The following is a 15645-nucleotide window of genomic DNA, read 5'->3' as shown; positions in this document are numbered from 1 at the left end:
AGCAGATGCAGAGAGCCAAGATTTTGGTGGTGATTTATTTGTAGATAACAGAGCAGAAGTAGAAATGATGAACAGTTGTTCACTGGATATGTTATCATTTATGACAAGAACTGCCTGTTCACTACCTGTTGAAGCCTCTGAACAATTTATTGTTGAGAATGTCTTATTCAAAGCAGTTCTCATTCCCACTGAAAGCAGCATACCCTTCTGCTGTATTCACATTTCTCTGTGTTTCTCATTCTCTACAGATGTCCTAAGAATGCACTTTGAAAAGTTCCTTGACATGTTGCTGCTATGCTTATTCCCAAATATGATGCAGCTACCAGATCCTTCCTCTACAATACAAAAGTAGTAAGAAAAAACTATGACAAGGTAATTTCCACTTTACTATGCCATTCAAGGGGGCTGTGCTTCATACCTAAAGTTGTATGACCTGCTCCAAAGTTTTGGCAACACTGTTTGTTTAAGATAACTGCTCCAATGGATGGAATTTCTCCTATTACCCTGTAATAAAAAAATGTATCTAAATGATAAATGCTTAGTATGACAAAAAATCCCTTACTAAGTCATAGCTGTAGACACCCTTAACTACAGAACAATAAAAGATTACCTTTGTTCATCTCATTTCAGCCAGAAAACAGATCTCCAGAGCTACAAAAGACACTTGATGTCCCAACACTGTGTAAGTGCAAAAACACTCCCGAATCGTCTTTCCGTACAGTGCCTTCCAGTAAATGAAAACTAATGTCCATGAAACGAAGCAGAGAAAGCAAAATCCTCAAAAAGACTACCAGAAGTCCTTCCTGTTTACTTTTCTTACTGTACTTCATACCTGAAATGCTCTTTCTTGGAAGTAGCCTTTTCCTGTCTCTGTTCTGCTTTGGCAAATGACCAAATGCAAAGCCAGTCCTCTCATTCTCACTGGCTCAGCTGGAAAACTCTCTTCATCCCAACTGTTTTGCTATTCCTTTATCACCATTGTGGACTAGCAAAGCTTTCACACAGTCTACCCCCCTCCTGCCCAGCACTGCAAGTCATCTCCATTGGCATGCTTCTCTCTTTCCTTCCCAGACGAACTATATTTTAATTCATCAACAGTTACTTTGCCTGTTTGGGAAACCCTGGGCAAATAGTATTTTGAGGGAGTTTGGGCTCCAAACATGAAAAAGCCACTGCGACCCTGCTCTTTCATTGCAAATATAGAAATGAAGGAGCAAGCGCAAGATGTGCATGCCTGGGATATGCTGCTGAGCCCAGTTTTGCTGTCTAACAAGCCCCTCTGAATGCAACATGCACATTCCTTGCCTAAACTCCTCTGGAAGGCTGAGCAGCAGTGGAAGTCTCAGATTACAGCAACGACTGCAGGGTAGGTTTGCTGCTATCCACTGGAATTGGGAATAAATCTGCCTGATCCCTTATGCTTATGGAAGATGTCAGCACAGGGCCTGTCAGCATCGAGAGCATGGTACAGATGCTTGCATGTTTAGAAGCTGAGTTCACACTAACTGCAACAGAGTAGGTAAACACTCTTTTTAAAGAGCTCTTTTTTAGCTAATAAGATAAGAAACTAATTATGCAGCCAGACAGTTGCCCCAAGTAATCAAAAAAATCCAGTTAGCTCTCAAACACTCCCAGGCAACAGGCCAAAGTCTACTATCAGTCTCACTGGTGCCATTAGGCTGAGCCATGTGTGTGCAGCACCAGAACAGGACTCTTTGTCTCCACGCTGCTTTCTAAATTCAGCTTTAGCAGCTTTATCCTCTTGCTTTCCTTCTCCCTTCAGCAAACACTCAGTCTTTGAGCACAGCTCTTAGCCTGCTGCAAATCAAACTTTTCATGCCTGAAGTACAAATTATGTACAGTGCAATTAAGCCACTATATAAAACAAAGTACTTTGACTATTCAAAGTGTACTCTTCCAGTCTGGAATTTCCAAACCTGATGTCCACAGCAACACCTGCTGGTAGAATAACATTAATACACAAAACCGAGCGGGCACAGTCATGATAAAACCTTCAGTTGTGGGTAGGTATTACTTTCCCAAACCTATGACTGTATCAAAAAACCTTTTACCCTATTAATAGCACTGAGTTACAAGTGGGAATGCACAATGTTAACACATTAATACTAACATCACGAGTCTTAAGAGTTATCCATGTGGCTTTGAAAATTGTTAGCAATATTCTGTTGTTGGACTCTACCTAATTAGTACTATCACATAACTCATACATATTTATCATGTTTATCACACGTTTGTCCTTAAACAAAGCAGACAGAAATATTAAAACTCTTACCATAATGCCATAAGGACAAAATTACTTTCTAGCTTAGCTGTTCCTCCATAATACACTCAATTATATGTGGGTTTTTCTAATAAATACAGAATGCACACATTTAATTTGAATGCTTAACATGTTCATAACAATGTTCTTGGAATAGAGAAAGAGCTACTACCTGTACCTGAAGAAAAATAGACAGTGATTTTACTATCACAGTAGTACTGTATTGTAACAAATACCGTGAACTTTACTACTTCAACTAAATTGGACTTCCTTTTGTAGAGGTATGAATATTTTTGGCTTTCTAAATCACAAAAGTACACAGAATATTGCTACTAAGCTCTGCATGTTTTAAAGCTAATAACGTAGGCAAAATTAAAGAACCACTACAATCCTTTTATATCTTACATCTGACTATTTTGCCACAGAAAGGGATTAATTTCATCCCCATTTATATTTTGGAGTATTGCCAATGACACCAAAAGGAAGGATAAGAGCCTGGTAACTAGTCTCACATCTCGGCTTATAATTTGTTGTCCATTAGTATAATATACTAAAGAGTACAGATGTGTTTTCTGCCCTGTGGGTCATCCAATCTATAACGAAACTTCCATATTCAACAAGGTTCAGTAAATTCACATATTCTTGAAAGGCCTCCTCTGCTATAGTCTGGTTTTAGATTGTCTTAGATGTTTACAGATATGTCCATATGTCTGCTTTATATATACATGCCTCATAGATGCTTTTCTATGTAGCATATAAAATTGTATATATGCTTAACTAAGCTAATGGTAGGTATGCGGCAGGACTAAAAGTAAAAATCTCAGTGCGTTCATACCTTGAAGGACACTGTTGACAATGGTGTCTGTGTGATCAGCCAGCAGATCTGCTTTAGCGATTGCAGCCAGGGACAGATAACTTGACATGTTTCTGCACAATTCCTTATTGCCCCTCTGAAGAAATTTCACTGCCACTGGAACAGCTAAGGCCATTACTGGAGGTCGGTTGTAATTCTGTAAAAACATGGAAAAGCACTGAAAAATAAGGAGGTGTAAAAATTATTAAAATAAAGTTTCATGCTGAACAGAGTAGAAAAAACAAAAATCAAAACAACAGGGAAAACAAGGAAAAAAAGTCAAGAAAGGTTATGTTTTGGTAACACTACTGAAGGCATGTTCAAAGAAACAGCAAGTAAAGGGATTTAAAACTGCTTCACCAGGAAATGCTAATGACGCACCTATTTTGGACTTCTGCAAGAGGAGGAGAAAATACGAAGTGCACTACTTAAGTGCTAATGGCTGTAGCATTTCTAATAAGACATTTTGTGTTTGGTGCTTTCAGAGAAGACAGCAGAAGCTGTATCCATCATCCACACAAAGTAATTTTCATCCCAAAGCATAGTGAACACCTTGGAACAATCACTCGTGCTGGTAATTGGTAAATATTGCTCCCTGCAGCAGGAGAGGCATTGCTGCCTTTTATTCCTGCGTCGCAGTGTTCTGCCCCATGCCCATGTCCAGCCCCAAGGCTCAGGGTAACAATTTCAAGCATGGGTAAATCTTCCTCAATGGAAGTCACAGCTTACCTTATCTAAACTGAAGTGTGCTACTACTATGAGTTTCTGCCTATCTTTATGCTGACAGAGAGTACATGAAGAAAGGACCCCTCTGCCCAGAACAGGATCTCATGATAAGCCACTGGACTAAATCAAAGGCAAACTGGTCAAACGAGGAAAAAGAGTATGCATGGGTAAGTGTACTTGGAGACTTGCTCACAGGGTAACAGCTTTAGCACTGATCATCCCTTTTCCTGTAATACTCAGGACTTTTTTAAACTCCAGCCAATTTCTCTGAACAGCAGGGTAAACTGAAATTTTTCAGGACTACGAACTTCTGTTGTCGAAATGGCACCAAGCTTCAGCAATCTCAGGGGTATCTTCACATACACTTGGGGTTTGACATTAAGGTCATAAAAGTTTTCCTACAACTATTTGTATACGTGAAATTGTGTGCACAGATTATACATATCTATAAGTAAGTTCCCATACATAACTGCCCTTGAAACTAGCAGGGTATATTTATGTGTAACTGAGGACCTATATTCTCTCTGGAGCCTCCTTAATCAGTGCTTTTCTCTGCTCTTCACTCAGATTTGGACATCTCTTTGAAACTGGAGTACATCACTGTTTTTGAAAATAATCCTGCAATATTATATTTAATTAGCATCTGAAATCACAGGCAGCCACTGGAATCCAGATGTTTCAGAAAGCAAGCACACAGTGCAAAGAAAGGCAGCACAGACCGAACACATGCTCATTCTGGAGCAGTGCTGAACAAATAAATTTGGACCCGAGAAGAAACAAACCTGTCATTCCATGTACAACGCTACATTGCCTCCTAGGCCAGTTCTGCCTCCATCAGCAGCAACTGCCTTTGCCATCAGCTTCACAGAGAGCAGGAGTCACCCCAATTAAGGCTGCATTCAAAAGAGCCAAGTTTAAGTGGCTATGATGGGTTTTCCTTGCAAGGGAGACCTGCCAAGCAATGGAATGCTGCGCATGCTCTGGGACAGTCCTCTTCTGCTGACCCCTGAGGAAGAAGGGGCTGCAACAACACATAGGTGTCAAGACAGCTCGTAACGGCAACTGCTATATGATTAAGAGCCACATTTTTAATGAGAAAAGGCCTTGAAATGAATAGAGCTTTATGCAGCAGCATGCTTAAATCCACATAATGCCTCATTATATTTGGCTGATAGGCACTATTGAATAAAGCTAAATTCTGTCTCCAAGTTATACTTTAGGACTCCATGCACAAAAAAAAGGAAGATAAGGTTTGAGCTTCTGACTAGGGTTTAAAAGATCTAAGAAAATTCCAAAGATCAATTTTTTTTTTCCTACAATAAAGTACTTAGTTAAGAATATGTTTGAATTCAGATGGAAGGAAAAAGGTTTTATTTGTTCCATTATAAATATCAGGGCATGAATGCATACTTATGAAAATGGGAAGGCGACAATCAAAACCAGATTTCAATAATATGATACAGTGATGTTTGCAAACCTAGGGGACCTCCCTGCTGGTAATATCAACAGAAACACGCTGTGAGATTCAACCCAGCTGTCAGATGTTCATTACTACTTCAACTACCCCTCACGTATTGTACGAAAACTCATTTTATGCCCCCCCCCCTTTTTTTTTTATGCAAAAGAACTCACTGATAATTGCTCTGATTCAGGGAGCAGTAAATGTACTTTCAGAAGTTGCTCATTTCACTTCAATGAACCCCTTTCTCGAAGTAATCTGCAACAGAGTGCAATCCCCCAAAAAACTGGATATGAGCTATCTTGATTTAGGCACACAGTTGCCAACAGCAAAAACTAAAAGCTTAGACAAGCCACGGCATACTTTAGAAATCGTATTTCATAAGAGTGCTAAGGTACTGCAAAGACAACATTTGTGCAGCGTGTACATCTGTGCAGATGTACAGTGTCTCATCTGGAAAGTTTAAGCTGCGCAGCTATTGATATCCAAAGCCAGTTGCTGTCTTGCCTCCAGGGACACAAGAGAGAAGGAGATACAACCAATGCCTCCTGGAACGTGTTGCCTATTGGAAAGCATGGTCCCTGCCAAAACCAGTTACCCACTGGGCAAGCCCTGGTATGCAGATAACCTTCACAGGATGTGCTTCTGCGCCTTCCGCTGGGGTGCAGCTTACGGTTTGTGGCTCGGGGATGTCAGTGTGGTACAGAAGAAATCTTGCTAAACCTCATCCACAGTCTTGACTGAATGTCTGGCTAGAATAAATCTCTACACTTCCCAGATTAAAATGAACAGAAACCTAGGCTTCAGAAAAGCAGTTTTTTCCCATCATTTAATATATTACAATACACTTTTTTTGTGCCTCTTCAGAGTGATGCACTGGGTTTAAACAGAACGGACCATACAAAACTAAAATTTCATTGCAGCAAATTCAGCATTGATGTTATTTTTTCTGAAACTCCTTGTTTCTTTTGGACTTCAAACACTTTCAGCCAAAGTAGATGAGGAATCTCAAGTTTATGGAACAATATGTCCTACAAGGAGCTAAGCAAGCATCATACTGTTTCTCCATCTGTCATGGAACTCATCCCCATGAATTGTACCCACAGCTGAAACTTCAGAAACAGCCCTGATTTTCACTTCCAGTTAGATAACTCTACACATAGGTTCCTCTGTGGGTGTCTCCAGTGTGTTACATTCCTTACTCAACAGAGAAAGATGTTGCCTGCAGGCCCAGCTAAACAAAAAACCAAATCACAAACAAAAGCAAAACCCCCCGTCAAACTCAACCTGATTTAATATCAGGCTTCCACACGCTCCCTTTTCAAATGTCTCTTCACTCTCAACTTATTTCTTAGAAAGCCTTGGAATAGCCCATTCCTATCTCCAAAAGATCTTGCATTCAAGGACCAAAACGCCTTTTTGATCATCTTGTTGCCTCCAACATTGAATAAAATATTGTAAGAAATTATTCCAACACTCTTGGCCAGAGCATAACTTCTTTCTAGTCCTCTGTTTACAGTAGTAGAAAACAGATTTTAGTTCAGAAATCTGTTTTCTGTGTTGTATCTGGACTCAGGTTTTACAATCAAAATGTTGAGAGATCCTCCTTACTGACAGATAATCTACTGACCTAAATTTAATGTCATTAAAATATCTTCAAGCATTTTGCTGCTTTCCAGAACGATTCCAAAGAATAACCTCTTCCCTGATATTAACTGGTTTCAAATGAATATTTCTGTAACCACAGAAAATTATAGTCATGTCTCCCACTTTAATATTTACATGAAATGCAAATACTTAGAATTAACAGAGAATTAACAAAATCTGGCACTAAATCTTCAAGACATTTCTAAAGATAAGGAAGATGTCAAAAGATTTCATTCACTGCAATGGATGCCATATACGTTGTAATAATATACATTAACATTTGGGGTCATATTCTTGGTTCTAAACAAATGCAACCATTCCCATGCTCCCTCAGAAACCATGAAGTACAACCACATTTTAAAAGATAAAACTGAATAGCCAACAAATGCATTACACTCCCAGCTCAGTCTTACCTGCAAGATACAGCTCATGATATCGGATGCAATTTTTGCATGTGGTGCATCCTCATCTTTCCCAGAAGGCTTCAAGTTGTGCTCTAGACACGACTCCCAGAGAGCCACAAGGGCTTTCCCATGCTTTTCTATGGATGCTGTCTCTCTTATGGCAGTGGTGATGCGAGTGATGCAGATTTCCACCACAGCCTGGTCATTGTCGTTGGTCTGGTAGTCCTGGTCCAAGTGAAAATAGATTTGCCAATGAATGCCCACGCTTTCCAAGGACCCCAAAAAATTAACTAGAAGACAAAGTTTTTCTAACTGTCCACTGTCATTTTCTCCCTCCCACCTTTAAAACAAATGGTTAGTGTGCTTAAACACAGAAATTATTCATCCCGTAGACAATTTACCAGTTTAGGTCTTAGCCCTTGTTGCTGTAGAGGTATTGCGTTGCCAAATGGTTTTTAGTAGTCTAACTTGAAGTATGGTCTTCTTGAGCAAAGACTGCAGCTGCACACCTTAGAACCACTCACACAGGCCCCTTCTCCCATAACCATCTTAAAACTGAAACTGGAATGGCTATATCCACAGTATATACAGCCAAATGCAGGGTCCCAAATATTTCATATCATGTTGAGTCCCTGATGTGAACAGACTTAGTTTCAATTAGTGTAACACGAATAAAAGTTAATTAAATAGGCTTTATCACAAAATCCTGTAATCTCTTGTAATTATTGACACAAATGCCATGTGGGCATGAAATACCAGCACTGTGCCATAACTGGAAGACTCAGAACACACAATCACTGTCCCTCAGTCTAATTTAGGCTGTTCCACCCTAAAAGGCAGCAAAGATGAAAGACAAAAGGAAGTATTAAAACTCGTTGGCTTTTCTAGATAAAGCGTGTACATTTTTAAAGGGCTGGAACCAAGTTCAGCACTAGCTTGTATAAGCACCGCTCCAGAGCTAGGCGTGGGTTTCTGCACTGCACTGTGATACAGCATATTGCAGATATAAGCCATGGTGTTTGGGTCTGTCTCAAAGCAATTCTCTGCCTTTATTCACAGACAGCTGTCTACAAACTCTGCATGGCATGCATGAAAAATCCATGCACTTACTAAAAAGAAAGAAAACACACTTTTTCTTTTGTGTAAGGTCACCTATTGATAAAGAGGTGAACAAGTTAACAGCCACTGGCTGGGATGGCACAAGCGTGAACCCCTGGCGAGAATCCTGGTCTCTGGCTGTGTGTGCACATGAAGAGCAGAGAGGTCCTGTCCACACTGCTGCGGAATTATTCCATTTGGGGAGATATACATGTCAAAGCCAAGCTGCAGTGATGGGGCAGCGCTGGAGCAGCTCCCCGATCTCTGGAGCCCTCTGGTGGGAATCGCAGCTCGAGGTAAGGGGATGGCTTTGAGGGATGCTTCAGCTGCTTGGCGCAGACTGGTGCGTTTGCAAAAACATTTCTCTCAATAAGTGTATTAGGAGGAATTTGCGTCAAGTTCCTGATAACCTGCAGTCAGGTGAGTTGAAGTGCATCCCAAACAGCAGAGGCAACGGCCAAAACAACTTGATTAATGTTCTGAAGTCTGCTGATGTAACTGTTGTCAAAGAAATGACTAGAGAAGAGCCAGCGAACAGTGGCTGTCCTGATGGATGAGTCAGTTTTTGTAACATCATTCAGAACACTTTCTGCTACAAACAGAATACTCGGCGTACATGCAGTGGACCTGTAAACTCTTCAATATGCCTTAAATAGCTATTGAATAAAAATTCTGATAAAGATGAACTTGAAATATCTTTCAAGGAAATCCAGCTAGGGGGAACTAGATTTGGTTACCACATTTCTAAATATTACACTTTGCTTGGCATTCTTTAGGTTTTTCTAGAAACTTAAATTGTGCATGTCCTCTTAATATTTTATTTATACATCTATTCTCATGAAATATGATTAAGAGTGTTTCACTTACCGCAGATGAACTAATTATTCTTATTTGTTCAAGAGCTTCTGAGAGGCTTCCTTCAATTTCAGCATCTTCTAATGAGAAAAGATCCCCTGCACGTGAAAGGTCTTTTTGTGCCAAAACCAGCCCAAACAGATGATGCATGGCTGCATTCACTGTCACTCAGCTAGATCTCTGCATGGACCATGTGCATGAATGATTCAGATGAGGGCAGAATGGAAACAATCCTGCAGACTAACAATCAACCTAATATGAAGAATAAACTTAGGGCATATTTCAAGACTTCCTTGGCCCCAGTCTAAAAGGAAAAAGACAAAAGTGTGTGAGGGGCAGAATTAACAAATGCACTGGCTGCCATGTTTCAGATTAGCAAACCCTTTCAAATAGTATCTGTACACAGCATACAGGATGCCCTGGATCCAGGGACATCCTTAAGCACATATCACAAACTGCATGTTGAAGGACCTTTGCCCTCAAACACTAAATAGCTTAAAATGAGCTAAACAATACATAACTTTTAATACATAAACCCAAGTATTTTTCATTTCAATGCATATTACCTGAGCAGGATAGTGACTAGAAGAACTGAACTGCCTTTCTGTGGTTTCTAGCTCCAGTAGCAGAGCTAGAGGGAGCAGGCGAAGCTGCTTCCTCTGTTTTCTGGGTTGTTGTGCATTGACTCTAGAAATACATTAGCAAGATTGAGAAGATAATGATTTTTGTTAGAAAACATCAATTTTGTTGCCAAAATGATCCCTGCAGTCTTTTCAGCTCATGTAAAACAAACAGTTGGCTGAGCTGAAACTATGCACTTTTTGGCCGGGGAATTTACCAAAAGTCAGGCCAAGTGGAGCCAGGCTCGGCACCATGCACACACTTGTGAGAGGACAGTCTTCACTTATGCCCCTAAACTCTGGTGTTCAAAGCATCTGCAGAGGAGACATTCGTCTTAATTATATGAGAAGTTTGGGTTTTCCGTATCTCAGAAGTGTTATTTGTTATTCCAAACCTGCTAGGACTCGCCTCACATTGATGGGTTCCCTCTACTCATACATCTTTGAGGCAAGAGTCTTCATGGCCAACCACAGTGCACATGAGAAAGAGACCAACAGCACAGGGTCCTTCGAGACCAGAAAATCCCACAGGGCTTGGACACCACCCCTAAACTTTGCCAAGGCAGGTAAAATTCATGCAGGCAGAAAGTATCTGTCCTTGAGTCTTCCAAGGGTCTCCATGATGGCCCTACAAGCAGGAAAAATGATAAGGGCCATCCCTCCTCCCTCAGCTCCTCATTGTGCTGCACTTCATAAAATCATAGAATGGTTTGGGTTGGAAAAGCCACTAAAGATCACCAAGTACCACCCCACCTGCCATAGGCAGGGACACCTTCCACTAGACCAGATTGCTCAAAGCCCTGTCCAGCCTAGCCTTGAACACTGCCAGGGATGGGGCAGCCACAGCTGCTCTGGGCAACTTGTTCCAACGTCTCATCACTTTCATAGCAAAGAATTTCGTCCTAATATCTAATGTAAATTTCCCCTCTGTTCTACCACTACATGCTCTTGTAAAAGGTTTCTCTTCAGCTTTCTTGTAGGCCACTTTAGGTACTGGAAAGTTGCTCTCAGGTCTCCCTGGAGCCCCTTCTTCTCCAGGCTGAACAACCCCAGCTCTCTCCACCTATCTTCTTCTATCCTTTCCCACCAAAACTATTCACAGCGACAAAGAATCCCAGTAAGCCACAATTTCTCAGCCCCAAAGAGCATCTCTAAGTGCAGTGCCCTGCAGAGGCTTCTAGCACTTCAGACAGAGCTGTGAGGGACACGGGGAGGTAAAAGACCCTGCTGCTCGAGACCCTATTGAGAAAGGGCTGAACCACACAGAGAACATTCACTGGCACCCATAGCAGCCACGCTGGCTAGAAGTACACTGAGCTTCTGCCAGCTGAAGTGGACACAAATACACATAGTGCCATGGCCCTGAGTAAGCTTAAAGGAGAGGTTACAAATGGCAATGCTGTAACCTGTGTCCTGAGAAGCTGCTGCAGAGCTCAACAAACTCACCCTAAACAAGTTCTGCCCAATGGTCACTTCAAGTTCCCTTTGGCTTTAGCTGCACCTGTGTTAGCCATCTTTTAGTGCATAAGTTATCATTCTCATTCCTTCAACACCGACATCTTCCACATCATCAATATTTTCTCTACAATGAATTTTGGGAAGATAAACACAGCATTGTTCAGAGAAACTGTAAAGTAGGCTGCTGTTAATTCCTGGTTTGTGAATCAAAATATATTTCTGAAATAAACATACCTAAATACAAAGGACATACATATATGTATGCATATATATGTCCTTTACCTTCAGATGTACAACAATCTGAAAGTTTCATCTTAGCTACTAGTGGCTGTCTTTGCAGGAATACAAGATACACAACATCCAGCTGACAAAATTATGACAGTAACATAGGCACACTCTGATACTCATTAATCCAAGAGTTTGAGTTAGCTTCAAAGGTTATGCTCTGGAAAAGCAGCTACTTGAACAGGATCAGTCTGCCCTTCTGCACATCGCTTAAATGACTTAGTCTATGTTTACAATGAGTAAAATTTCACTGTAGTGTTATAGAGAGGAAAGAGATGTCTGAGATTTGACATATATTACTGAAGTAAAACAACAGAAACAGGGATATAATGAAAAATAGGCTATTTGTAATCTGGACAGAGTGATGAAGAGGCTGCGTGTGACAAAGGCCTTGAACATCACCATATTTTCCATGCAGGCTTGCATTAGATGAACCTTTTGTAGCAGTGTACAGCCACTGGCAACCCCGATGGCATGTGCCAAGCAGGGCTGGCAGAGATGTCCTGCCACTGGAGCACCAGCAGCCTGCAGAAAGTTCTGCAAATGTGTTTCAAACTCAGGTGCATCTTGACACGAGAACACGTGTTAAAATACTGCCATAAATTAAAACCTTCCCTTTGTCTTCAGTTACTAATCTAATATAGAATATTTACTGACTCTGGGGCCAGGAAGAGATCTACCAAGCACAACTTCCGGATGGCCCATGCGGATTCACTGCCAGCTCCTTCAAGTTCTTTTCTTGAGGCCATGAACAAAATACTACATTGTCACAAACTAGATCACTTGCAATTATTGAGATACAGAGTACCCTTAATCCCTGTTAACCTATTTTATGTTATTTTTCAGGGCTGGGGGTGGGGGTGGGGGAACACACGAAAAAAAGAAAACACAAAAAAATCCCTCAAAAACCGAATCACCAAGAAGCCACAAAACCCACAAAAACAAAAGCCAAAACAAATCTGAAGTTTCAAATAAAGGGTAAAACCAATGCAAAACACTGAGAACCTTCTGGAAACTATTCAATGAAGCAATCTCTTTTCAATAGCATAGGCAGCACCTTACAGTTGATCTGCCCAAAGCCTTATTGTAAGGGTTTTTTAATTTTCCCAAATCCATTAATATCATTACACAGGATTTTTAGTTGGATTATTTGCAACAGGACAGAAGGAGAAAAGAGCTAATAAGACTGCAAACACAGAAGCACAACAGGCTACATCCTCCTGACAATTGCTATGGCATAGATCACCAGTCACCAGACTGAAGGGGATGGCATAAGAACAGAGGAGATAGGTCCATTGTACTCATATGCAGCAATTCTCAATTCAAAATTAAAAGTTCTAAAAGCCACTGACACAAACTTATTTTTTTTACCTGTTCATGATTCCATTATGACATCCTCAGTGATGGTTTGAGGTGCAAAGTTTGTGCTCTTTAAACAAAACCTGACCATTTGATTTGCTCTCCTGCTACGCCAGGCAGCATTCGAGGGCACAGCAAATGGAAAGCCGGGAAATGCGGTGGCAAGCAGTGAACCTGAAGCTGTTAGTTGCAGTGCCAGAAGTAAGGCATTTCAGGAATGCAGACTAAAGCAGCCTAAAAGTTACCAATGGCTCTGTCAGGTGACTACAGGAACCTAAATGCAGAGAGGCCTTATCTCTGAATGAAATGCTCTGTTACTAGGACAAAGCTTACTCCACTTGAGGAAGTTGTTTTTAACAGAGAAAACAGAACTCTCTGTATTAGTGGAAAGCTATCCTTCCTGGGAAGAAGGTAAAAAAAAAAACCAAAACCACCTCAGTAAACTCACCGTGTTTGAAAGAAAAAGAACAAGTGAGCAAACTTGTTCAGAAAAGGTTTTATGTGTAAAGGAATAAATGCTGTTGTGCTGTAGCACTTTACATTAATACCAAATTGGGTGGAACTTTGGTTTGGCTTTTAACATTACTATAAATAGCACAACAAAATCTGAACACATAATTTGGAACACAGCTCTAGGAACAAAGATCCATTTGAACCCTCCCCTGGATCAGCTGCACTGAAACACAGCAACCCATTCTTGGCCTTTGGCAAATGATATTCTACTCTGTGTGCTTCTGCACAAGAATTTCTCAGAAAGGTCTTGTTCTCCATTTGATGAACAGACACTTTTTAATGTAAGTTTTTTAGACAACACTGAGGACAATACAGAAAAACATTTACTTACTATAAGCTCTTTGAAATGGAATTATAGAAAATCTTCTTAATACTTACATTATGTAACAGTGCCTAAAATACTTTTCTTGCATTGGTCTTAAAAAGAGAAAATTGTCCTCTAAGCTTCTCTTTTCTCACTATAAGTTTGTACTGTTTCCCATTAATAGGTACCTGGCACTGAGGAAAAGGAAAAACATAACACGTGTCTTCTAAAATACCGTATTTTAACTTCCTCTTTAAAGGGCCAGGTTGGACGACAAAATTGCTTCAGTGTACGGTTCCTGAGATGTCTCATCATCTTAACTCCAAAACACCTACCAATATGTTCTCATTCAGACAGGACATAGATTACATCAGTGTCTGATACAGGGGAGTTACATTTGTGTCACATCTACACAATGGAAAAGAGGCAAAGGGATTAAAAAAGACAGCTTCCAACACATGCCATTTCCACTTGTTTGCGTTGAAGTCCCATATCTAATTCAAAGTTTTCAAATTGATTTTTCACATCCAGTTTCTCTTTTCATGACAAGCCAAAAGAGCCATACTGGACCTTGAATCTGCTCCCCTTCAAGGTGAGTCTCTCAGCTTGCTGGAGGCACAGCATTCTTCCCGAAGGTCCTTATCACAGAAAAAATCAGAATAAAAGCTAGCCTGACAGGTTTCAGAGCTTGAAGCAACTGAATTGGTCTGTTTGCAAAATAATTCCCCTGATAATAGGAGATTAACAATACAAATTCCATGTAAGAGGCAGTTGGACCTAAGGACATCCAAAAGCCAATTGAACTTTGAGCTAAAATACTCAGACTTACAGTTTAACAGAAACACAGATTCTTCAGAATGACTTTAGAAGGACAAAACAACAAGAAAAGTTATCTTTTAAATCAAAAAAAGAAGGAGAGAGGATAAAAAAAAAATCATTGAAGGAAATGCTCCAGGAAATTAGAATAACTGCCTTAACTTTGAAAAGACTTGAAATGTAAGTATAGTTGCTTAATGCAGTCTCACTGAAAACAAAAGTGTAACCCTCATAGAACTGTGCAATAATATTGTTAACATAGTTTCATGCTAAGCAACATAAATCAATAAAACCCTCACTATATTTAAGGAATTTTAGGAAATAGAAGCAACCTGGAGTTCATGTTAAGTGAACCTTATAGTATCACCTAGTCCGGAAAGCAAAAGGCAATTAAAACCTTACTACACTGCTGAACCCATCTTGTGTGTGAACTGATGTAATACTGCATTTCAGAAGGAGATTAGGCAAGCACAGTACTATGTCTTAGAATCACAGATTGTTTCAGGTTGGAAAGGACCTTAAAGATCATCTAATTCCAAACCCCTGCCATGGGCAGAGGCACCTTCCACTAGACTAGGTTGCTCAAAGCCCTGTTCAGCCTTGCCTTGAACACTGTCAGGGATGGGGCAGCCAGAACTTCTCTGGGCAGCTTGTTCCAATGTCTCACCATTTTCATAGCAAAGAATTTCTTCCTAATATCTAACGTAAATCTTCCCTCTGTCAGTTTAAAGCCATTCCCCCTCATCCTACCACTACATGCTCTTGTAAAAGGTTTCTTTCCAGCTTTCTTGTAGGCCCCTTTAGGTACTGGAAAGTGGCTCTAAGGTCTCGCCGGAGCCTTCGCTTCTCCAGGCTGAAAAACCTCAGGTCTCTCAGCCTGTCTTCAAAGAGGTGCTCCAGTCCTCTGATCAGTCAGTCCTGAGCTAGCTCACCCCTGCAGGAATATCCATAGCCTACCGTCATGGGG

The 15645-nt window shown here is 40.6% G+C and overlaps 1 protein-coding gene across 3 annotated transcripts in view; it reads right to left on the bottom strand.

Annotated features, from left to right (window-relative positions):
- Positions 1–15645, bottom strand: part of VEPH1 (ventricular zone expressed PH domain containing 1) — a 98202-nt gene that overhangs the window by 69789 nt on the left and 12768 nt on the right. The window contains exons 1-4 of one of the 3 annotated variants that reach the window (XM_065674701.1): positions 9890–10013; positions 9336–9627; positions 7380–7595; positions 3117–3291 (exon numbers count right to left, since the gene is read on the bottom strand). In XM_065674701.1, coding sequence (XP_065530773.1) covers positions 3117–3291; positions 7380–7595; positions 9336–9473 — 529 coding nt within the window. In that variant the 5' untranslated portion in view covers positions 9474–9627; positions 9890–10013. Of the gene's footprint in view, positions 1–3116; positions 3292–7379; positions 7596–9335; positions 9628–9889; positions 10014–15645 lie in introns of those variants that run through there. The other 2 variants (XM_065674700.1, XM_065674699.1) reach the window with 2 other exon arrangements.

The sequence above is a fragment of the Lathamus discolor genome, chromosome 3 (assembly GCF_037157495.1).
Source record: "Lathamus discolor isolate bLatDis1 chromosome 3, bLatDis1.hap1, whole genome shotgun sequence".
NCBI lineage: Eukaryota > Metazoa > Chordata > Aves > Psittaciformes > Psittacidae > Lathamus > Lathamus discolor.
Note: the sequence above shows the minus strand (reverse complement) of the source record. Positions and strands in the feature narration are given on the sequence as shown.